This window comes from Arvicanthis niloticus, chromosome 15 (assembly GCF_011762505.2).
Source record: "Arvicanthis niloticus isolate mArvNil1 chromosome 15, mArvNil1.pat.X, whole genome shotgun sequence".
Classification (NCBI taxonomy): domain Eukaryota; kingdom Metazoa; phylum Chordata; class Mammalia; order Rodentia; family Muridae; genus Arvicanthis; species Arvicanthis niloticus.
The window spans coordinates 9503678-9530074 of NC_047672.1; the positions used below are offsets into that span (position 1 = coordinate 9503678).

At 39.9% G+C, this 26397-nt stretch overlaps 1 protein-coding gene across 2 annotated transcripts in view; it reads right to left on the reverse strand.

Annotated features, from left to right (window-relative positions):
- Positions 1 to 26397, reverse strand: part of Znrf2 (zinc and ring finger 2) — a 73272-nt gene that overhangs the window by 14011 nt on the left and 32864 nt on the right. For both annotated transcript variants that reach the window (XM_034519429.2, XM_034519428.2), the window contains exons 2-3: positions 14374 to 14469; positions 1212 to 1317 (exon numbers count right to left, since the gene is read on the reverse strand). In XM_034519429.2, the coding sequence (XP_034375320.1) occupies positions 1212 to 1317; positions 14374 to 14469 (202 nt within the window). The remainder of the gene's footprint in view (positions 1 to 1211; positions 1318 to 14373; positions 14470 to 26397) is intronic.

The window sequence follows — 26397 nt, forward strand, 5'->3', positions numbered from 1 at the left end:
AAGTGCTGGGATTAAAGGCATGCGCCACCACCGCCCGGCCAATTCTAGTCCAAGTAATGCTTCCTGTGATGGTTTACTTTGTGTGATGTCAGTACACATTGATAGTTTAGTTATTAATTACCTGGATACAGTTCTCTACCCTTTTAATTCTGTATCCATCTGTAGCTTTAGAGCATGTTGCTTAGCAACATCACATTCTAACAGTTCACTTCTTGTGTTTATTCTTACAGATAGAATGAATGCTTGGTTTAGATTTATTTTTGGGTCCCCATTTTGTATTGTTCACTCTGCTTTCTCTGTGTTGCAATAGCCCCCACTTTTCCACCTTATTCTTCTCCTTAGTTCCAATGCTACAACTTCCTATTCCTTTTTAAAAATTTAAATATATTTATCATTTCTTTTAATTATGTGTATGCATGTAGGTCTGTGCACGTGAGTGCCAGTGCCCTCTAAGGCCGGGGTTGTTGGGTCCTTCTGCCTATAGCCTCTCCCAAGGCTGGAGTTGCAGGTGGTTGTGAGCTCCTTGACCTGGGTGCTAGGAATTAAACTGACCCAGATTTGCTCTCAACCCCTGAGCTAACTCTCCAGGCCCTAATTTTCTATTCTTTTTGTAGTTACCTTAAATAGTGGTTGCTTTTATAATAGTGTCTGGTCTCACTGCTAGGCCGGGAACTCAGCATGTAGACCAGGCTGGTCTAGAACACACAGAGACCCACCTGCACCATCCTCTTGCATGCTAGAATTAAATAAGAGCCTACCATACCTGGCTTTGTTTCTTTCAGCTAAAATTGGTCTGAAAGCAAGAAGAATGTATAAAAAACAAGTGGGCTTTGGAGTCAATGTGCTAGAAGTCCCACTCAGCTGGAATCTCGGCTTGCCATTTGCTTGAAATACAAATACAATAAGACAGTTCTACTGTCTTATTTCCCAGTTGTAAATTGAAATGGCTGCTGCATAGACACCTGCTGACCAGGCAGAAAAACACTTCACAACACTAAGTGGTTTAAAAATGGCAGCTATTAGGTGTAACAAATTCATGTTTAAATTTGATCTGAGCAAGGGAGATAAAGGGAGGTGGAGTGTTATTAAGATCCTAAGCTGAGTAGAAGAATTTGTATGGAGAAACCTTTTAGCCCTAACTACAATGCTTGAACTAAGAAAATAATCACTTTGCTTTGATATCAAATTAATTAAAGTACTACCAAACTTACCCTTTATGATATATACACAGGCAAGGCAGTCGTGCTATGGTGTCTCCCTGCTGCAATTCTTCAAGGCATATTGCACATTCCCCCGCATCTTTACTCAGCACATCCTCTGTGAAGAGAGAAAGAATTTAGTATACAGAACTAGCCATCAAACTGAAAAGCGAAAGACAAATTCCAAACCCACCAACTAATGCCATGTACTACACCTGCACAACCTCATACAACTCAGCACCTGTACTTCAAGCACTACTGACAAAGACTGACACACTCCTCACATCTGCTTCTGGACGTCTTCCATTCCCATTTCCCAGAGGCCTGAGAGTAAGCGCGGACACACTACCATAGTTCTCAACTTGCACAAGATTCTGATTCATAGTCAACAACTCTGTTAGTTATTGGTAATTTGAAATTCATATTCTTCCTCCTATGTATCAATATTAGGTTAGTGTCTAAGATAGTTCAAAAAAATTTAGTGTAGTATGGCTAAGAAGACATGAATATAAAACACCATTTTAAGTTTTTTTTGTTTTTAAAGAAAACAAAAAGAAACTACTAAAAAGGCTGCTTATCTCAAAAAAAAGAAAGAAAAAGAAAGAAAGATGCAGAAGGATATAAATGTTCTTGTTTTAAAACCCCAGCGTTTTGGAGATTAGGCACACACACACACACACACACACACACACACACACACACACACACACAAACTCTTCTGAACCTTTCCCCATCAACAATGCCATGCCAATCCCAGACAGTGATCTAAGTGGTTTCCAGACAGCACTGAAGGTACTTTCAAAACTCTATGATGTTTAAAAACACAAGGGAAAACCCCTTACTACAAATCAGATATTCCTTTAAAAAATCCAGAAATTATCATTTAAACTGTTATTATTACTGTTATTATTATTACTGTTGCATTTATTTATTTATTTATTTATTTATTTATTTATTTATGAGACAGGGTCTTACTATGTAGTTATGGCTGGCCCAGGGTCTTCCCTGCCTCTGCCTCCTGAGTACAGGGAATAAAAGTATACACCACTACTCCCAGCTTAATGTTCTGTATTAATGTTTAAAGGGACCCTGGTTGAACTTGCATGTTAGTTACATAACCTTTGTGTTCCTGTGTGTACATGCCATCACTGTTGAGTATGAATAAAAAATTTAGAGACTACGTGGGTCCCCTCAATGAGTCATTCTGATGCAGCAGACTAACAGAGAGCAGAAGCCTGGTAATGAACAACTTCCACAAATAAAAAGGTATCAGCACTCATAAGATAACATATCAAGATCAGCAGCTAACACAGCATTCTTCTCAAGTTCCTGTACTGCACTGTTTTTCCGTTGACCAGAGGGGACACTACCATCAGCCATCGCTGGACCAAAGCCATTCTCTTCCTGTTTTCTCCCTACATTGGACTTCTCTTTTGTCTCCACCTCTCCCTTTCTTCTCCACTGAAGTCTTAGTGTTTGGAGTATCATTTAAGGACCCAGTTTATAGTGAAAGCACTAAACAGACAAATAGCAGGAAGAACAAAAGATGATGGGCTTCATCCCCAGCACTGCAAAACTAAGAAAACCACTTAATAAAGATTTCTAATTCTTAAGAAATATAGTATATTCCTACCATGTAGATTTTATCTGCAAAAATAAAACCAATTTAAGCCTAATAAAGGTGTGAATGAGTTTTCTAATAAACTTCAAAACTGGAGCACTACTTTCTATGCAGCCCATACAATGACTGTGAGATGCATCGCTGGTTTTATTCTCCCCCCCCCCAGTAAGAAAAAACACCTCCATAAATTATGACACATAATGCCTGCACATGAGAAGCTTCAGGCAGGAGGAGCGCAAGTTCAAGGTTACCCTGAATTATACAGTGACCTCGTCTCAAAAGAACAAAAGCAAACAAAACTGCAGCACACGCCCATCTTAAAACATACCAGTCTCCCCCAGCTGACTGACAATGCATTCAGGTTCCAGGAGACATTAGGTCTCAAGCTCACCTCTCATCATGAAGAGACAGATGAGTGAGATGAGCGTCTGAGAAATAAATGCCACTAACCATTTCCCATAAGTCCATACAACAGATACAATATAATACAGAATATGAAGAATCGAAAATACTGTTGAATGAAAAATACCGACTTCACTAACACTTCTATATTGATCTATAACCAGGTGTCTTTATTACAATGCCTTAAAAAAACTGCTATGACAATTTTAATATGTATTAAAGCTAAAATATTTAATTAAAATTTTCACTAAATACATTTCTAAATTTTATCCTACCCATAAAATGTGTACAACAAAGGCAAATCCAATCTATAAATTATATTGAGAATATAAGAATAAGAATTGTATTTTAAGAATTCAATATAATGTTTTAAACTTGGCGAAGCAAGTATGAACCTCAGACACTTTTAAGTTTAGTTAAAAAAAACAAACCAAAAACCAAAAACCAAACAAACCTGTCCTACCTTAATTGGGAATGCTGTAGTAAAGGCAGTTATTCTAATTCCTTTTAGCTCCAGTACAATGACAACTATATTTTCAGTATCAAGACAAGTACACCCTCACACAAACACCCCAAACAGCAGCTTAAAGCCAAAGATCAACCTCTGCTGGAAAGGGCTGCTGTAGAACTCTCATCTGATCAGACAGTTAAAAGCCAGTGTTAATAATACTCCAGCTACTCAAGGCTCAAACGATATCTGGTAAGCAGCTAAGTTAGGACACAATTCATTCTTATAATAAAAACCTCATAATCACTGTCTCAAAAAATGCTCAGTTTTTCAAAATTCAAAGTCCTCTCATAAAATCTACATGAAAACATTTTTACAGTTTAAAAAAAAAATCACTGTGCAATGTGAAAACGGAACTGTGTTTTTTCAGTGTTCATCACCGACGTAACACATCTGGAGTAGTTGGCATGAACACCATTCTACCTCTCTGGTGCCTTACTGTTGATGTATTAATTTTAACATACATATATGGAAAAAGTTAGAACAATGATGTTTAACAAGAGGTGGGTTGCCAGAATCACTTCGGGGGTGCATTCCATCTCATCATAGTAACAGATCCTGAGTTTCTCAGGATCCTACAATATGCACTTGCCTGAGAAAGGAGATTGGTATGGGGGAGGGGAGGTGCTGTGCAGAAAGAGCAGGTAAGAGTAGGAAGTGCATGAGACTTGGAGTTGAGGCAGGCATGGAAGCACAGTCCTAACTACACCCAAGAGGTTAAGACAGGAGGAAGGTACTCAATGAAGCTAAGGTCCACAGTGAGAAATGCAGCTGGGGATGAGACCACCACAAATGTAAAGATTCACAGGCTGGCTGGTCACATACACCTCTACTCCCAGCACATGAGAGACAGAGGAAGGAGGATCAACCTGATCTACATAGTGAGGACAACCTAGACTATATAAGATATCCTGTCTCAAAAAAACCCAAACAAACAAGAAACCCCCCCCCCCAAATAACTTAAAAAGTTGAAAACTGAAAACTTAACACAGATTTCCATTTTGCTAGTAATCTAGTCAACCTTCAACACATCTATTACTTGTCTTCAATATTAACAGAGAATTACTAAAAATATTAAAGATTTTAAAGAATTCTGTAAAATATTTTTTAAGTTACAAAACTTTTGTAAGTTACCTGAAAATTTGTTTTATTAATAGAAAATACTTTATGGACTTCTTCAAAAAACAAAGCCAATTATTATCCTATTTCTTCTATCCCTCATCCTGATATTCCAGTTGTTCAAAGAAATCCATCCATGTTGCCAGGGAATGCCTGAGATCCTTCTGACCTTTACACCATCACTATAGGCAGACTACAACAATCACATGCAGATGATCTGTCCAACACTGCATACACCGTGGCTTCATTCACATAAGGCAACACAAATAAGCACTTTATCGCATTCTTTTGGACATACTTGTATTTGATGTTAATCTTACACAATAACGACTTATCTACATTTACACAGGAGCAAAAAGGCTTGAGGAAGTTAAGTAACTTATCAAAAACACTAAATTAGTTGCATTTTGGGACCACAACTTGGATTTGGGTTGGATAATTAAGTAGGATTTTGCCTACTTTGTGAATTCCATTTCTTAAAACTTTCTCATTAAAGTAACATAAATCTTGATGCAAATGAACAGTTTCAGACAGCCTTAAATGTGTGAAATTCTCCAGCTGGAGAGGACCACACATTTAAAGAACATACATGGTGTATCCTCGTACTCTCAGGTCAGAGGTGTTGGCCCTCTGACCTGCCTGTAGTCACAGGCAGTTGTGAGGAGTCCTGTATGGGTGCTAGATACTGAACTGGGGTCTTCTGCAAGAGTCATAGTCTTTTTTTTTTTTTTTTGGTTTTTCGAGACAGGGTTTCTCTGTGTAGTCCTGGCTGTCCTGGAACTCACTCTGTAGACCAGGCTAGCCTCGAACTCAGAAATCCGCCTGCCTCTGCCTCCCAAGTGCTGGGATTAAAGGCGTGCGCCACCACCGCCCGGCAAGAGTCACAGTCTTAAGCACTGAACATCCAGCTCCTGGGGAAAGTCTTGAGACTGGCCACACTCCACTGCTGGGAGTTAGTGATAAACCGTAAAGGCAGAGAGCATCACACCTACTGCTGGAACTGCTGCAAGCAATCCTATGTTCTATCCAATAATATGTTCTAGCAGAAAGAAACCGCATCATCTGTGCTATCTACAGTGGCCACAAGCCAACTGCAATCAGCTCTTGAATTTTCAAACTAAGTTGTGGTAAAATATTAAACCTCAAAATATGTAATAGCTGATAAACATATATTTATAAGCTAATTATAAACTTCTGTAAATTGGCATTTCACTTATAGCTTCTCAAGCTCTTTAAGTTTGCACTGTCCAAAAAGATTACTTACAACTTAAGCAGCCAACTATGCAAAATTAAAAAATTTAGCAGGTCCAAGCACATATCCATATAGTTATTGTGGATCAAGACAACATGAAGAAAAGCAAACAGCCAAAAGTCTCCAAAAGCCAAAACAACAAAGGCCGAGTGTCAGAGGCAGCCAGGGCTCCATGCAGCACAAGCCTACTCAGCACAGTCACTCCCAGACAAGCATCCCAACAGTGGGCTCATCCTGCAGCCAAGGTGCCGAGCACCATCACACATCAGGCGTTTTACCTGAGGATTTACTTTTTCTTGAACCCTCAGTGATAGCAGAAGAAAACAAAAGCAGCTGAAATGTGAAATAATCCCTAGAAAAATCAAGAATTAAAAAAAAAAATCACAATATTAGTAAAAAGCAATTACTCAAATAATGAAAAAGTGGGGGCTCTCTTACTAATATTTTCAGATATCTAAATTAGTTTAAAAGGAGTTAATGCTAGAATTTGACATTTCGGATACACAAGGGGTTGTTTTACTCATATACTGTAACACAGCTTATGATATTTAATAAAGTGAAGCTGATTTTGAAGTTAAATATATCAATGGTATGGTATCAACCTTTATTAGTCTGCTTCAAACTGCAAACCCCTGGTGACTGTTGCTTTTCATCTCTCTCAGAATCATATTCTGGCTCACCTTGGAATTACAGGCTTCTCTGCCTCAATGATATGCTTTTGTGTGTGTGTAAATTCAAGAAAGAAGAGATTATATTAATCATGCAGCTATTGTTCAACTGTACTGTTACAACAACATAAAAATGATATCAACTCTAGCTTCGAGGGACGGCTCACTTCTAAAATCTTAAACCTGCAGGAGGCTTGCAAGTAGGAGGCCAACTTGGGCCACACAGTAATGTAGTTCACAGGACTCAAGAGCAAACAAAAAGACTAGCTGAGAAACAGAGCTTTGAATAATTTAAAAACCACATGCCTGGAAATATTATGGAAATGCACACTTGGCATATCCTTCAGGAAAATGAGACCAAAGTGAAATGGACTTGAATCTGGAATGGGAAAATTGGAACAGAGGGAAGAAAAGACATTCCATTCACAAATGTCCAAAGCACATTTCCATTCCAAAGATGACCTAAAAGCAAACTCAAAAAAGCCAAGTACTAAAAAAGGTAAGTTCCTTATAGGCCGCAAATAGCTACACACGCCGCCTAAGGAATAAATACATATACAATTATTTCCTAATCTTCCAAACTTTCAATCTATTCCTCATTTCTCTCACATTCACAAAAAGAAAACGAACATCACAATTTGCTATACCTAATCAAATATCGTCCTACATGGCACTCCACCCTCCAACAAACTTAAACTATTGAATACATTTTTAAAAATTGCAATAAACTATGCTTTTAATTAAGATTCAGGCTCATTCATTTTGAATCACTACAGAGGGAGAGAGAATCAGTTACTAAAAAACAAAAATGCTACCATTTCTACATGATTTTGAGCTTTATTTATTACTATGTACTTTAAAAATCAGAATAATGCATGGAAATTATAATGTTAAAGGTAGGTTCGAATGGCAATAAAAGAGTCAAACAATTAGAATCTAGAACAAAAACCCAATCCCAAACCCATAAAAACCCTACAGCATGTGCATAGCTTAAACAGCTTCAGGTCTGATTCTAAATGTCCAGGTTAGTCAGGACATTTGGGGGTGGCAGCTACCTCATAAAGCAATGATGAGACATAACTAGTACCTGACTAGTACTCCACCTGGCATGGGGCAGGTTATTCGGAGATGATCAATTACTAACCAAAGCAACGACAGATGAGAAACCAAACCCAGAAATAAACTCCAATCCTCTAAGACTACAATGTATGTCCACTATCAGGAATCAAAACTACAGGCAACCCTGGCTGACCATGACTACAAATACTAGTCCCAAAGACATTCTCGGCTGTTTACATACACAAATACCTTCCTCTCCTGGAAAGAGTGCAAGAATCTCAAGCTACCCCTGGAAAGAACTGAGGGCTTGCTAAGGTGAGAGGGGACTTTTCACTGGGCATTTTCTGTCTCTGCATTGTAACCATGCAAACATATCTAGTCAAGAAAAAAAGTTAATTCTAAAAAGAAGAAAGAACAAAGACGGTAGGCAAAAGCAATCAAAGAAAGCACACTTGGAAGGCCGTTCTACCTGGGTCTTACACTGGTATTTCTGTGTCCTTGGGGAATGTTTTCAAGGACCTCTGAAGAGCAGTGTCAGTCTCAGAGCTGGCAAAAGGCACAGGTTCCTTGAGCTTCTCTTCACTGCAGCTGCTCACTGATGTGGGAATTAAGGCTTCAGGACCCACAAGGGGCTTCTGGTTCCAGCTGTTGGTTATTTCATGAGTAACAAAATCCTTTGATTCTTACCCCAAATCAGGTTTACATATACCAGAGTTTACACAACTACGGTCAACTATGTCAGCAGCTCAGGAAACAGATGCAGGGGAGTTCATCAAGTCCAGGTCTGGCTGCAGTTACTTCAAGTATGGCTTTGGCTATATGAAACCTGTCTTTAAAAAGTTCTAGTCAAAAAAGTAATGCTCAAATAAATTAAACAAATATTTCTGCAAATAACATAGCTATGCAATATATAAAGCCAACGGCTATGAGGCGGCTCAGTGAGTAAAGTACTGGTGTGCAGGTGTGAGGACCTGAGTTTGGTTTCCAGCGCCATGTAAAAGCAGGGTCCAGTGGCATGTATCTGTAACCCAAGAGTTGGGGAGGCCAAGACAGGCAGATTGGAGCTCTCTGGTCAGCTAGTCTACTGTAATTGATGAGTTACAGATTCAGTAAGACCCTGTCTCAAAAAACAAGATGCAGAGCAAGTAATAGAAGATAAATCAATATCTTATCTCTATATACATGTGCACATATGTACAAATACCTGCACATACATAAACATGTACAAAACACGTATAAAATAAAACCCGAAATTCTTCTATAAGACGCATGCAGCTAACACAACTTAAGAGGCTGTAAATCCAAGAACTGGTAAAACCCGTTAAAGTGGAAAATTTTATTAAAATTTCCCCATCTGTCAGACTTACGTAGACCAAACAACTCCTAGCAAGGAAACTGAATATTCAATGATACAACAAACTCAATGTATGTATTAGTGAGCTGCTAACGTAGCCAAGTCTGGTGGCACATACATGCCTTTATTCCCTGTGAGACAGAGGCAGGCTGAGCAGTCTTAGCCCCACATGCTCTACCTACCTGGCTCCAAGCCAGTCAGGGAGATCCAGGGATAAAGACAATGAGTGCCTATCTCAGACAAACAAACAACACGAAAACAAAACTGAAGACTTTCCTTTTTTTCACCTCATAGGAAACATACTTCGCTTATGTTCATTTGCTTCTGGTGCTGTGACGAACACATGGACTAGGAGAAACCGGGGATAAAAGTGTTTATTTGGATCACACCTGCAGGTACACTTGCAGGAAGGAGCTTAACAATCACGCTAGAATGCAAGTACAGCCCATGGAGGAATGGGGATGCTTACTGGCTTGTTCAGAGGCTCATGCTCAGCCACTTTCTGAAAACTCTGTTCTATCTATCTGAGTTTTACCTGCATGTGCGTGCCTGGTGCCTGAGGAGGGATCCCCTGGAGGGAAGTTGCAGAGGGTTGTGAGCTATCTTGTGGTGGTGGGAAACAAAGCTGGGTTCTCTTCAAGAGCAGTTAGATGCTGTGATGGCTCAGCTATCTTTTGAATTCAGCCCAGGCTCACTCTCTCAATTAGCAATTGAGAAAATGCCCCCAAAGACAAGGCCAGGCTCCAGATCAATCTGAACAAGGCATGTCTTCATCGAGACTCCCTCTTCCCAGATGACTCTAGGTTTGTGTCATGTTGATAGCTCAAACTAACTATGATAGCTTATAATCATTATTTACAGAAAGCAGTGACGTACTTAGCTATAAATACATCAGTAAATTTCGAAAGCAGAGTGGTGTGGACAGTGCTCCACAACACTAAATTCAAGTGGCTTTCTATTTCTAGTCTGTCTACCAAGTCTTTGACATTAGTAAAAGGAACAAAGTGTATTAACTTGGTAAGAGGGAGTTGAAATGTTATTCTTAAAATGTTTGTATTAAAATATAGAAAATAAAAAGAAATAAGCTATTTGGTACTTAGCATTAATAAATTTTAGATTAACTTAAAACTAGTCTCTTGACAATATCAACTTTAGCTTGTCTAAAGCACAAGTACAAAAACACACATTACAATGAAAAAAATGTAATTTAATGAGGAAAAAATCATGTAAAAGTTATAATAATGAAATATAAAATTTAGAGGAAAATATTATTACTTATTATTTTGGGTGGTTGAAAGAGGGTTTCATGTAGCTCAGGTTAGCCTGAAATTCTGCTTCTCCTGCTCCTCCCTGGAGGTCATCACACCACATTCAGTTATAAAAAAAAGATTATTTTCAAACAAAATTCCCAGAATGTAGTGAAGAAATGATAAGGACTTCACCGATGAAACTGTCAGTAATCTATCTTTAAAAGAGTGAATGGTTTCACAGTACTGCTGTAGCTGATGATGGAGAGACCAGAACTTCTTAAATTAGACAATTTCAGAGCAAAGAGTTTCCAATTTATAATCTTTGCTTTTGTGTAACCTCAGTAGCAAAGTTTTTTTTTAAATATTCCATGATTGAGATGAAAAAAATCCAGCAACATAAGAAATCAATACAATTTAATCAGACTATTTGAAAAATCTACCAACACAATCTAATAACAAGAAAGAAAGAGAGAGAGAGAGAGAGAGAGAGAGAGAGAGAGAGAGAGAGAGAGAGGAAAAAAAAAACCAGAATCTCAGCACTTGGGGAGGCCAAGGCAAGAGATCTGTTAAGTTTGAGGCCAGGCTGGGCTACAGATTCTGTTTCAAAAATAAACTTAAATAAAGCTTCCCTTTGTTTTAAGAGAAGAAAATGACAAATGCATTACTCAAGTTCAAAGGCGGCATCCATTCAGCAGCTTAATGCTACTTAGGAAAAAGCAACACGCCCCATAGTGTCATGGATATCCTACAGTAAGCTTATGAGTAATTCAGTAAGACAAGAAATAAAACCCACAGAAGCTCTTGGTAACAATTCACTTGTAGATGATTCATACCCACAAAATTCAGCTTCACTAAAGTCAATATTAGATCTCATTCTGTCCTACAGTGTCAATGCTTAGTGCACACACTGTGGTGCTACGTAGGTGAGAAGGAGGTCATTGTTGGGCACACCCTTGAAGAGTGTAACAGAACCACTGTCACATCCTCTGTTAGTCTCTGTTTCCTGGCCGCCGGGAAACAGGAATCTATTACTTCTGTCACACAGCTCTACCTTCCAAGGGCCAAAGCCATGGGACCAAAGCATCATGACCGTGGGTCAAAAACTCATCTGTCAAGCTGGCTTCTTGTCTTGTCTTTTTTTTTTTTTTTTTTTTTTTTTGTCACAGCTGCTGTATGGAGAACTGTCATTCTTACCCCAAGAGTAGAGTAGGAGTAACCTAGACACCAAGGACACTTTTCTTTGAATCCAAACAAATGCTGACAGAGCAGGTTCCTCACAGGAGCATGCAGAGCCTCTCATCTCTGTGGGACGTTTCTCGGGCTGTCATCAGCTCACACTCACATGTCTGGAGCTTACCCTCTCCCAGAGTTCCTCTACAAACACAGTTGTCTGAAAATAAGCCTAACCAGTCTGTGGATTTTTGTAGAGAGTTAGTATATACTTCACAGATAAATTTCAAATGTTCAGACCTAGCTACTCTGAAAGTCTGAACAAGATACAATTACTAAGTATATTGAAAGACAATTCTTGTTTAAGCATTAAAATGTTTCACACAAACCCAGCTGAGCTAGTGTCAACATTTAGGAATTCAAACATGAAACTACAGAGTCATGTGACCAAAAGACTCAGCCTTAGAGTCTTTGACTCACCTGCTCTAAACTTTATGATAACATAACAAATGCTTTGCTTAGGCATTTAAAGGGCCACCTCCAAATAGAATCACCACCAGTGTGATAAATGGTATTCTGGGCCTTTGCCTTTAAAGCTGTTAGAATTCCCCATGCCTAAGACAGGGAGGCCTGTTAGGAATGTGCCACACATTTCCATAACCCCTAGATCAATACAGTCACAGGTCCTTTCTTCACCATCACCACAGCCCATAGGCTAGTTTTAAAATTAAAATGAGTGAACGTGTGGTAGTGCACCGCTTTAATGCCAGCGCTCTGGAGTCGGATGATCTACCCAGACCCTGCTGTGCCCTCGGGGAAAAAATAAATAAATAAAATTAAATTAAAATGACATAAAGTTTATGAAAACTTCGCTTCTTGCCTAGTTTTCAGAATGGCTTTAACTTTGTTTCCATGCACAGTAGTGTGTGCACGCACATGCGTGCATGTCTGTCTGTCTGTCTGTCTGTGTGTCTGTCTGTGTGGTATGTTGTTTTGTTGTCAATAACTGCCAAGTAGAACAGGTAGCATTAGGGGCAAACTCAAAGCTGCTGTTTTAAGAGAGACTTCTAACATGCCTTCCAAATTACTTTGTTTTGGGTTTCTTTTTGTTTTGGTTAGAACTCTACAGGGAAATTTGAAGATCTCATTAAGGTCAAAGAGTCAATTTGACTCATTCTTTTAGGCAACCAACAGTAAACCTTGTTCCTTATCATACTAAACAGTCTGCGCAGAAGACCCCACCTCCCAAGAGCACTGCTCTGAGAATAACCCAGTACTCTCCTTGCTTGCTGCAAGTTACAGGCCTCTCTCCACTGTCTTCCACTGTACTCGCTGGCCCAGCACTCAGCGAGAAAACAGCCCACTGCATCGAGTTATACTCTGAGACAGCCTAGTAGACAAGTTTAATAACTTAAATAGTTAAATCAGGAAATAAAATGCAGTTGAATCACAACATATATTATGTTCTGGATATGCAAAAATTAAATGTACAGAATACTGAGACTATATACAAATATATTATGCTTTTCGATTATGTAAAGAAGACAATTTTATAAGGCAAAAAGGTCAGGATCTAACCAACACACACATCTGGTATTCAAAGTACTTGCTAGAAGCTATTCCTACTAGTAAATGAAGGGAGAGAAATGCCTTGTCACCACTGAAATACTGCAACCGGTGACACTATGTTGCAGTCTTCCTAAAGCACCCAGCAGTCATCTGAGGAACGCATCCTCATCACTCTTGGTAGGCCCTAAGTTCTACCTGTCTGATTCACTTGCTTTTCACACTTAGTGTAGCATCCTAGATAAGGACACAAAAGACAGCTGCTGAACTTAGCTTGTTACTAGGACTTTTGCCACCCACTTTATTTCAAACTTAACTTTTATATTTGGAATTTTTTTTTAGCCTCAAATGTCTTTTCTTTTTTTTCTTAATGGCATTAATGTAGCTAATTTCCTCATCTATTTATTTCTTTAAAGATAGGATTTTAGCTGGGCAGTGGTGGCTCACACCTCTAAGATCAGAACTTGAGAGGCAGATACAGGCGGATGTCTGTGAATTCAAGGCCAGCCTGGGCTACAGAGCAAGTTCCAGGATAGCCAGCTCCACAGAGAAACCCTGTCTCAAAAAAAAAAAAAAAAAATGTTCTTAAACACATTTAGAAAAAAAAAAAAAACAAAACAGTGATCACAAACATTACTTTTTTAAAGGCCTAACCTAAAAGACTTTGTCAGCACAACAGTTCTCAAAGCGTAAGCCAATAATCTAGATTCAGGAAGTGAAGTCTTGACCATCCCAGAACTAGCTCTGTGGACACAGGATGGCCTCAAGCTCAGAGATCTGCCAGCCTCTGCTTCCCCAGGGCTGGGCCTAAAGGTGTGCACCTCTCCACTGCCTGGCTAAATCTATTGTTATGGTAACATCATTTCCCTTTTCACTCTCACTCTCTCCTATGTAACAGGGGAATTTTGCAGGACATCTGATGTGTCCTCTTATGTAGAAGAGCTTTCATAATTCTCTGTCATTAAGTCAGATAATAATGGTTAAAAAATTTAAGACAATGTCACTTTTGCCATTAGATGTCTTAGAAAATATATTTTCACTTACCAATAGATATAACCTAATTAATACTGTTTTTTACACATATAAAGGCATCTGAAGATGAGAATTTGAGTCCTTCCTACCATTTAAATTTTGTTTCAAACATGAAATTCACATTATTTAGGGTAATGCTAAATTGAAATGTTATCTTAAGGCAGTGAACTTACCATTATATGTTATTCTTGGCTTTGTTAAACACATCACAAGATGCAAATCCATTTCATCTGAGGGTACAAATTTTGAGCATACCGGGCACTTAAATCCTAAAACATAAAGGAAACCCAGGTTATTTAACTATTTTGAATATGAAACTATAGTTTTTAAAAGTTGTGTTAGACCAAGCATTTTCAACTTCAATATTAGACTAATAATAATGCATTATAATACTAACATACAACTTAATTTTGGAAAGAAAATGATTGTGACTAGAGTCAATATGACTTAAATCAATATGTAAAGCAAATTAAATGAGAAAACCATAAATTCCCTATCTATTTCTATTGCTTTATTCTCATGAGCCTCCAGAAATGGGATCTAGAGCAGTCTTATGAAATCAGTCACGCTTGAATACTTCATTATAGTAATGTAGAAATGACTAGTAAGTAAACGAAATAGCAGCAAATCAAGGGAGGCACTTTCAGTCAATCGATACTTAAATGCTAGGCTCTTTCCTACAGTATTCAGTGTGGACTACTATTTACCTGAAGTGCTCTGTTAAGATAAAACTAGCGTCCTGAATGGAAGAATGCTACCTATCTCTACTTAGGCAGTGATCATACATCTTGCTGTCTCCCTATTCTTTCCACCCTCAGTTTTAAGGTGAGCCAGAGAATTTGGAAACCTTTGATCTCAGATATGCAATTTACTTTGGCTAAGAAAAATCTGAACTAAAACAAAATGAAGGGCCAGCATGATGAGTTTCTCTTGGATGTAAGACTCCTCTAGCTAGAAGTAAAATGCATACACACCTGTCAAAGGTCAGTCTGGAATGTTCATGGTGGCTCAGATATAAGCTGAACTGAGAAGACAGAAACCAAGGCAAATACAAGAAAGAGGGCCTCCAGGAGGCCCAGGAACCAATGTGTAGACAGAAGCAGAAGCACTCTTAGAGATCAATGACTAGTGATGAGGGACATTCTACACCTACTTCTAGGATATGCAGGTTTCTATAGAAACTGTCTTCTCTCAGTTGTGAGATTAAAGTCATGGACAATCTCAGGGCTTAAACTAGAATCCTGGTTCATATATAAATACTATATAAAGCCAGGGAGAAGAGTTCCTACACTCCACATTCAGGAATTCTTCTTCCCTAAGTGAAATACACCATTCCAAACTTTAAAAGGGCTTATGTATTGGGGCTGAAAAGCTGGCTCGGCAGGTAAGAGCACTGGCTGTTCTTGCCCCTCTCCACTTCTCAACTTACTAAACTGAAGAGCAAATAAAACTTCAAAAAGGAGAAATGGAAGTTCTTGAGATAAGTCAGCAGAGAAAAATACAAGAAGGACGTGACAGGATTTGCTAAGGTTACCAAGTCTCACTTCATAATTCTCAAAGACCAAGATAGATAACAAAGCTGCCCATGATTTCCCCAACAACGATGCATGAAGCTAAAATGTATGGCTACAGGGACTAAATACAGGCATTTGGGCTCCAGATGTTTGAAAACCAGTGGTTTCTATAGTCACTCCTACACAAGAAAGAGCTCATTGGGGAAAACAATAATTCACAATCTGGGTAGGGAGAGCAGCCAGTAAGCCCAGAATATGATCTGTTCCACATTTTTAAAGTGCTTAGAAACTGATTCTAGAGCAGGAAAACAGGAGACTGACTAAGGGAGTGAGTGTCATAGTTAGCTTCACTGTCAACCCAGAGCCACCTAGGAAGAAGGAACCTCAAGTGAAGAAGTGCTCAGATCAGGCTGGCCTGTGTCGTGGCTGTCATGAGTTTTCTTAACTGCTAACTGACGCAGGAAGGTCCAGCCCACTGTGGGTGCTACCATCACTGGGCAGCTGTGACAAGGGTCACTTAGCAAGCCCAGAAGCAGCATTTCTAAGGTTTCCATGTCAAGCTCCTGCCTTGGCTTCCTTCAGTGATGGACTGTAACCTGTGAGCTGAAATAAACTTTCCTCCCAAGGTGCTTTTGGTTACAGTGTTTGTCACAGCAACAGAAGACCAAACTAGGACAGTGGAAAAAGAAGAGACTAGGAATGAAAATCTCACACTGGAAAAAATAAAAAATAAAAACAAAACACAATGCCAGTATAGTAACACACACTTTTAATACCAGCACTCAGAAGACAGAGGCAAACAGATCTCTTGAGTTTGAGGCCAGTCTGGCCTAGATATAGAGTTCCAGACAGCCAGAGTTACATTGTGAGACCCCGTCTTTAAAAAAAAAAAAAAAGAAAGAAAGAAAAAGAAAAAGAAAAAAGAAAGAAAAAGAAAAACCAAACACCAAGGGTTCTTGTCTATTATTGGGCCCTACCTTCCCATAAAACCATCAATCAGGGTTTTAGAGGAACCTTTCTATTAGACATAATGCAGAACAAACGGAGAAACACACTAGAAACAAATTCAAAAGACGGCTGGCAAAGAATATCTGCATTATCTATCAAAAATGAATGTGCACTATCTTTACTATACAAACAACTCTTTAGAATGCAATACAAACAAGCACCAATACTGTAGTTTTTAAAATGGGCAAAGTTTCTAAACAGCACCAAGTACTCCTCAGTATGACATATGAGGACAAGATGTACCTATGTATATTCCTGTGAAATATAATTTTAATATAATTGCGAGGAGTTGAAACAAAACCTTTAAACACGCAAAAGACCTCAAAATAATACAAATGTCAATCCGGAAAACAGAAGGAAACTGTAACAGCTGAAATTCTGACCCCCTCCCCTAAAGACTTTACAACTCTGATTTACAGTTGTTACTAGCCACTTTCTTTGGTTTCCATCTTCTATGTTAAAGGCATTTGTCCAAATGTTTTCAATTGTCCAGTTGTAATTTAGGATGACACTGCATCTATGAAAGAGCGGGTAGAAAACAGCAACAGAGAAATGGAAGGAAGGCCGGGCGGTGGTGGCGCACGCCTTTAATCCCAGCACTTGAGAGGCAGAGGCAGGCGGATTTCTGAGTTCGAGGCCAGCCTGGTCTACAGAGTGAGTTCCAGGACAGCCAGGGATACACAGAGAAACCCTGTCTCGAAAAAACAAAGAGAGAGAAATGAAAGGAAGTTATTAGCGCTGGCAAAATGATTCAGCAGGTTAAGGCCCTTGACAGGCAGCCAGGGGATCTGTGTTGAATCCTCTGAACTCAGGCAAAGGTCTAAGGAGAAAACAGATTCCAGAGTTGCCCTCTGATCTCTACACACACCAGGGCATGTGTCTCTCTCTCTCTCTCTCTCTCTCTCTCTCTCTCTCTCTCTCTCTCACACACACACACACACACACTGTAAATCAAAGTTCAAAAAATATAGAAATTAAAAATTCACATATATGGCTCTTGATTTAAATTGATACTCTCAATTAATAATAATTAACACTTACTATGTATGAGAAGATTATCTAGATACTTTGACTATAACAGTTTACCCCTGCATGCTTTGAATTCAATCTTGACACCTTAAAGATGAAAGCAGACGGGCAAAGAACATAGTTATGGCTAGGAATTGGCCACGGAGGATTCCAACAGCCCTTCTGGCCCCAGAGTCCTTTATCACAATTTGACACAGCCTCTTCAGTCTCCCAGGAAGTAGGACCAAAAGTCAAGGAAGGCAGATAATAAAATAACATCAGTTCAGGTGCTCCATTATCCAACTAAAATAGAACCACAGAACTGAGGAAAGAGGAAACCCAGCATATTTTTCTCAACTGTAGTTAATCAGTATACAGAATGAAAGATTGTAAAAAATAAAACAGATAGCCATGCGGAAGTATATTACTGGGGGGAGGGGGGGAGCGGGAGCAATAGAGTCTTAAAAAAGAAATGAAAAAACCTAAAACTAGAATGTTCAAGTTCAAAAGACAGTCAAAGTAAAATTCCTAAAACCCAGCTGTTAGCTTTCCTTCTAGGCTCCGCCCAACAGTTACCTGGCAATAGCCAGGTAGGCTTGACTTGCTAAAACAGGGACTGTTTGCCCCTCCTAGCTCTCTCTGCCCCTTCTCTCCTTATTCCCTTTAGCTCTCTCCCCCCTCCCTCCACTCTCCATGAGTTCCTCTACTCCCTTCTCAACTTCCCTTCCCATGCCCCCAAATAAACTCTGTTCTATACTATACTCTTCATATGGCTGGTACCTCAAGGGGAAGGGATGCCTCAGTAAGAGCATCCTTCCAACTTCACCATACCTCACTCTACAAAACACATCCTTGTCTTTAAATAAAACACAATACCAGGCCTTTTGATTTTTGGTAGAGATAGGTTTAACTACTTTTCAGAATCTGAATAGCATTAGTCTTTTCAACAAAGCTGGAAGCTATTAGACAAGTCAAACAGTAACTTCAAAATTCTAAAAATGCACTTAAGATTTATTTAAAGTATTACATACTTCCATTTGATTGAAACATACAGTTTTTTGTTTCATATAGGCAAGGCACCGAAACCTTTACCTCCTATGACTATTTGCAAGAAGCCTCCTGAGCATGAAGTCCTCTGAACCAAAGGAACAAAGAATCCCCAAGAGAAGGGAAATCTTTGATGGAAAGCCATGTTGCTTTCAAGAAACTATGAAGTTAGAAATGCAAAGTGAAAGGAGGGTGGTTGGTTTTGAACCCCCAGACAAGGGATTTAGGTACATATTTTACATGTCAAAACAGACCTCTCCTCTAGGTTCTCCCAGCATCCCTTCCCTAGATTCCTATCAGGCACACCAGGGGCTGGGCTATGCTCCCCCAGAGGCTCTTTCCTGATGTAATCCAGACATTTTGGTCTTAGTTCCCCTCTCCTCTCTCTGCACAGAGCATTCCCCCTTTTTGTCTTTTTCCCCAACCCCCATAGCAACTTCCCTGGCCTTGTTCCTCATTGGGGCCAGTGAACTGGCAACTTGCCTTTAATGTATTCTAATCTGGCTTGAATTAGCTCATTTCATCAGTACACAAATAACCTATCAGAGGGAGGTCTCAAAATTATTCACAGACTAACACAGCTATTAACTGAGATACAGTGTGGGAGCACTTACAGAACTCTTTAGAAGGAAAAGCTGAGAGTAGAAAAAAATGTATCTTCAAATATTCAAAGACTCGGGATCCAACAGATAAAGACCAAAAAAATCCAGGAATGAACCAGCAAGTGATGGTTAAAAGCATGTATGTTTCTGCACTTCCTAATGTCTCTGTGTAACTCCCTTCCAAATGTCACCCCTCAATCTTCTACCATAAGTACCGTAAATGAAGATTGTTACCAAAAGCTTCATAAAGTGTTGTCTTTCTACAGTAATCTTTCTTAAAATATTCCTTCTTCACAATAAATTTCATCATATCCACTTTTATGTTTTTCCTGGACTTCAATAATACTTTAAATATCACAGCAGAGCAAGGAGAGGATTCACTACATATTCATCAGCCTTGTAGCTTAGGAGTCTAATAAAACTTAATTTTGAAGCCCAAAACTATTTAGGCTAAAGGTCCCTGGTTTGATCCCAGGTTTTGGCACTAGATGAATGAAAAAAGTAAAATATAAAAAGGAAAGGACATGGCTGCCCCTAGGTATAGAAGAGAAGTCCATTGTAGATAAGGGAGAGCATAGCCAGAGGCAGACACATGGGGAGAATCTAGAGTGGTCAAGACCCTGAGCCACATGAGGAGAGGAGGGTAAAGGAGCAAGTAGGGGAACCAAGTGCAGCATCCAGGAGGCCAAAGGTACAAAAAGGGAGGGCAACCAGAATGTCTGGATGATATAAGGAAGAGTCTCTGGGGGAGATCGGCCCTGCCCCTGGCCTGCACAATTCAGGGTAAAGAGTTAAGGGTAGTTAGTGGGCATTGTATGTCAGCCATAGCCTGTAACAGGGACTGTTGGCTGGGAGATCCTAGAGGCCAGGCCTTTTTGATGTTAAGTAGGCATCTCAGTTGTTTGTCTCTGGTTTGAGAGCTAACATCTGGGTACAAATACTAACTGTACTACAAGCTATGATGTGAAAATGTTAGTAATGGTAGGTACACGCTGGCGTCCTGATGAGGACTAAAGAGAACATAAACAAAGTGCCTAGGGCGGAGTATTCAGCCAACAGTGGCTGCTCTTTTCTCCTAGAAACCAACCAATGACAAGTAAAAGAAGACTGATGCCCAGATTTTAGCCTTGTGAATATTTCAACAGGACAGGTAACAAATAGAGTTCGCCTCCCCCCAAATAAGGGCAAAAGTCACTCTTACCATCAGTCAGAACCTATCGCAGAATGGCAGGGAAGGTAAGTACCCTGACCCTATTCTTATATTTGTGCTGTCAGGAATCAACCCCAGTGCCACTTGCAAAATAAGGCAAGCCCTTCATCAGTGTAGCAAAGTCTCATTGTGAGATTTACATATCAATGCATTATTCTCCAAAGGCAGTAAGTTATGCAGATGCAACATGATTAACCATAGGAGATTCTAGCTCACCCAGACAATGGGGGAGAAGCTATCATCTCCAAACCAGAGTCTGGGCAGCAGGAGAAAAAAAAAAGACAGCCCAGGTTGATTCAACTTTAGGCTGGCTGTGTGGATGGCACTGATCTGGGCTTGCAGGTTCTTGCATTTTAACCTTTATAATGTTTTTTTAATTGGCTAAAAATTTCTAGAAGGAAATAACAGATAGGCTTACTCTTAAGTATACGTGAACTGAATATAAAACAGAACAAATTAACGATAGACAAATGTGTTTACAAGACTTTTTACAAAGTAATCTCCATTGGCTATACCAAGCAATACAGACCTCCAAATATGGCAGCTGTCCTCTCCCATCTTCAATAATGGAAAATATAAAAGAAAATGAATACAGGTCTAACTGGAGAGAAATCCAAAGTAACAGAACTCAGCTCTGATGCTGGCTTGCTGCATCTTGGCTCCTGCTGTGCACGGTCATTACTGCACACACATGCCATCTGTCTCTGTCCTCAGCTTTTCATATTATCTCCCATTATTATCTTAATACAAATTTAGTGAAACCATTTCATTCTTTTCCTCCAAGAGAACAACTATGTCACCTCTGTTTTTGCTCAAGTAAATATACTTTGTTTTCTGGTATTTGTTTAAAACCTATTTCCATCTCTTCAAGTTCAGATCAAGTTTTATCACATAATCTCTCAAGATCTTAAACCCCAAACACCCTCCACTGGCCTGTGAAGAGCCCAGGTAATTCCAGGCATTGGTCTGCCACCCCCATCTTACTGCATTCATGCCTTCAAGCAAGTCTTTTCAGTTGCAGTAAAACCACCGGGCCTGCATGAGTACTAAGGCGAAGACTACTCCTTAGAACAGCCTTGAGCCTGTACCAACATCCTGCTATCTGCCACACCCTTTGCTAGAGAACTGACCCTTGTATATGAATTCCTTCTTTATTATCCCCTGAATATCTGCTTCAAAAGGAGAGTGACTGTGCCCTTTCGAGGCCATTGTGTCAGCTCCTGAGCCTGACCATGACCCTAAGTGGTTAGTTAGCAGCATTGTCCCATGGTACATAAAGTTGTTTTTGATTTATTTCTGACTTTGGTAGTCCTTTCCTCATTTTTTGTGCATTGTGCTAGGAACCGATGCAGTTAATTAAAATATTAAATTTTATTTAGTTTCCTATTTTATGTTTGTAGGGTACAGTTCAAAACAGATAATTAAGAACAGACGAAGACTGTTTAATTCATATATAGGTATGTACTAGCCCTCAAATCTGTCAGAAATCAGCCGAATATGGCATTTAATATGTTTAAACTTACTATGACAGAGACTCCCAAATCCTAAGAGTGATTCCCCTAAGGCCCTCAAGAAGAGAAAGACACAACGACAGAGGACACCATTACTGGGCATAACTGAGTTAATGCTTTGCCTGATGCCAGGGCCTGGGTTAAACTGTGAACAAACAGGACACATGTTGCTAAAAGAAGGTGAGGTGATCTCTCCCAAGTTCCTCCTCCACAGGAAGGATTTGTGGGGTCTGGTAGATGAAGACTGATCCTGCCCTGGGACCGTGTCCCCAAGAAAGCCATTGACATCACGGGAACCTAATGGGGTAGCTGTCTGGGTAATGGGTCTGGGTAATAGGCCATTTACAGTATAATTTATCCTTCTTAAGTCTCTGATTACATCAACAGCTAAGCTGCCTTTAGCTTAACAGCTAGACCACAAGCAACTAGCTCCCTACCGCAAGGTAATCCACCACTGTGTTAGTTCACTAGTTGATTTGTGTGTGTGTGTGTGTGTGTGTGTGTGTGTGTGTGTGTGTGTGTGAGAGAGAGAGAGAGAGAGAGAGAGAGAGAGAGAGAGAGAGAGAGACAGAGAGAGACAGAGAGGGGGAGAGAGAGACAGAGAGAGACAGAGAGGGAAAGAGGGGAGAGGGAGAGGGGGAGAGGGGGAAAGAGGGAGAGAGGGAGAGACAGACAGACAGACAGACTGACTGACTGACTACTAGGTCTCTTACTTTAAAAGGCAAACAGGTTTGCCTTATAGGTTTCCTATTAAATGACTGTTCTCAATAATCAAGCGCCCGTGTCTCATGGTGAAGCGCTGGAAAAGAAAAGTTTATGTAATGTCTGAGGATGTGAAAGCCTCTAAGACAAGTGTTTCTAAGTCTGGGAAAGTCATTGAGGTTGGAAATGCAAGGGATGAAGTCTAGTTAGAGGACGTGAAAAACTTAAGATGACAGGAAATGGTTTCAGATGGAAGATGTTTTAAGGTTTGTAAATTCAGGTTATTAATGTTGGAGAGTCTAAAAAGGTGTTTTAAGGTTGGAAAATGCAAGTTATATAAATTGGAGGGTCTAAGAAACTATTATAAGATATACGACTGCAACTTGTAGAGGTATAAAAATGATTTAAGGCATATAAAAGGGAGTATTTCATACCCCCCATGCTACTGCTATGCTAAGATTTCAAAGTTCAGAATTTTAACATTGACCAGTGGAATCCTGAGTGGAACACTAGCTGCTTACAATTCAGTCATAAGCTCAAGACTTTAAATTCCATTTAGTTGTCTCCTAAATGTAGACTCAAAGGTGCTTCTTATCATGCTAAAAACATCTCTGTTCAATCTGTGTATCCAGCCCTCTGACTGAGAAAAGAATGTTTCATGCCTTTTAACCCAAACCCAATAGCTTTTACTAGGTCCCAATGGCACGAGTCCACTTCTGTTGTCTAACAGATACCTGTTAACTACTTTTTCTACTAATGTACATCCTTTTGTAAACAATAACTCACAAAAGCTTCAGGGAATCAAAAAGTCATTAAGACTTGGAACCACCTGCCACAAATCAAACAGACTCCAGATAAATACACCTGCCTGTTCTTGAAAACGGTATTTTCCCCTTGGTCTTGGGATTCCTTACCTTATTCAATTACTAGACAATTATAACTTCTGTCCCTAGTCTGTATTTGTCTCATCAAATTTTCACCTGGCCGACAGACTCTATCCAGGGATCACCTGAGGACTGCAAGCTGCTGAGATCTGGACTTGCAGAAAGCTGCTGTAAACCAGTCCTGCCGGTGTGATTGCTCCAGCTGGGTCAGCCAATCAGAGGCTTCTGATAAATGCCCAGATGCTCAGCCTTGGTCTATCATTTCAGCCTTCTTAATCCCCAATGACAACTGTCCTAATGTCAGCTGGAGGCAGTTATGAAAAGGATAAGATGTTCATTGTCCCACCTAACAGGCTTCAATGCTAAGTCAAAAAGGAAGCCCCACTGGGCTCACGCTGAAAAGATCAAAACTTGGATTCACCACTCTCATATCAAGCCTGTTCCTGATGGAAGACCAGATGACTCAACGTCAGATGGAAAGCTTCTCAGCCCTGAAGACCCGTTAAAGATGACACTCAAAGTCCAATGTTTCATCGGTCCTCCCTTTCTTAGTCTCACTATTCCTAGCCCCCATTTGCTAGTTAATTCCAGTCCCTCTTCTCATGGTCCTCTGGATCACTACCCTAGTCTCAGCAATGACAGAACCATTACTCTCTGTACTCCCTGCCCTGACTTGTGGGTCCTGCCTAGAAACGCCCTCCTCTGGTTTGTCCAAGTCCACATTTTGGCAGTAAAACGTATAGTAACCCCTTGGCCAATGACTTGGACCTTGAGAAAAGAGACAAATCAAGGATTTGATTCAGTTATAACTCAGAGGGGGACATTAAAAGCCCAGAATAATTCCAGGCATTGGTCTGTCATCCCATCTTACTGCATGCATGCCCTCCAGCCCTAGAGTCTTTACAGTATTCTTTACCATCGGGCTTGCAGGAGTCCCAGAAGGGTTGAAATAAGAAGGCTGCCTTGAGCCTGTACTACCACCTGCTATCCAACATACCCTGGGCTCAAGAATAACCCTCAACTTACAAATTCCTTCTGTATTATCCCCTGAACATCTGCCTGTGGGTTTATGCTGTTGTGTCAGCTCTGAGCCTGACTGCGACCCTAACCAGTTAGAAGCAGCACCCCCTTCCCCCGCAGTGAATAAAGTTGCTTTTGGTTTACTTCTGACTTTGGAGTCCTTTCCTCATTATCTGCGCACCCTGTGAACCCAACAGCCTACATATTCAATGTGACATCACTGCTTCTATGTAGACCTTCTCCATCAAGCATGACACCCTCTGTGAGGCAGAAGTTATATATCCTTACATAGTCTGTGTATATATTCTATCTCCAATTCCTCTCCCACCTAGACCTATAGACAACACTCAATACCTAAATCACCTTAGCTTCAATTCTACAGAGGGACTAGCAGCAAAATCAAGAGGCAGAACAAAGAACTCTAATTATGGCTAATCATAATCGCAAGCAGTCAAGTCCTAAACAACCCACAATTTCCCAAATTTAAAAGGAAAAACTGTTTCAAACATACCAATAAGAAGAAAAATTAATTCCTGTAAGCAAACACGTTTTATAACGCACAGCTAAAGTTCTGAAGTCTAACCTGAGAGGATAGTCATTTCGGCTACTAGGAAGACCTATGAAATGGTAGGCATGTGTAGGATTAGCTGCTAAGAAAAAATTCTCCCAGAAATACAGGATGAATAACCTCCTAAGCCAGGACAGGATGCATATCACTTATTTTCTTTCTAAACTACCCTGATTTTCTAACAGGAGTAACTTCAGCTCAAGAGGTCACTGGAGACACCAGCAAATGAGATATCCAGCACTGAGCCCTAACAGACACTTCTGTGAAGAGTAAAATATGTGAAATAAACACCAAAGCAGGGAGGAGCCACTGTACAACGTAGCAGAACGCACCGCCACAAGGCTGCTTGCTACACTGTAAACTTGCTCAGCAAGTGTTTTATGTCTAAAGACAAGATTCTCTAATGAATCAGATGATCATGACGGAACATACATAACTCATGTCAACCGAGATCCCTGTATAACTGAGGCTCTTGGAAAATCTATTTCATGTGGGTCCAAATTTTAAGCTCACTAAAGAAAGTCAATGTTTTCTATTGTCTGCCTGCATCTGATAAGTCTTTGTTCATTTTTTTCAGGTAGTCTTTATAAAATTATTACTTTTGAAGATAATGGAAACAGAAAATGAATGAAGCAAAGTTTAGGTGACTTATTTTGCATAGTCCAAAAGTCATTAATCATTAATACTAGTTTTGGTCACTCAGTAGGCATTCAAATATCTGAGTGAAAGGTGATCCAAAGAATTGCTGGTTGTTTAGACTGAAGGATATTGAAAGGATTCACTAAATGTCTTACAATAGATTTTTTAAAAAGAAAAAAAAAGTCTTCCAGTTTTCTTAAGTTTCTGTTTTTAAACAACAATTAAACCCCAGAGCTTCCTCCTTCCTGAGAACAAAGCCGAGGCAGAGGAGCAGACATTCTCTCCTTCAGTGCTGTCCCAAAGAAGCAAGCTACTGTAAAGACTCCCACTTGATGCTCGAGGCTGTGAGGATGGAAAGGGTCCTCCAGGAGCACCCGATCTCCCTCTACAGAGAAGGCAAGCCACTGAGGTAAGAGTCCTACCCTCTGCTTATTTATACTCCATACGTTAAAAAGCAACACTCTCCCTTTCCTCAGCCTCACTT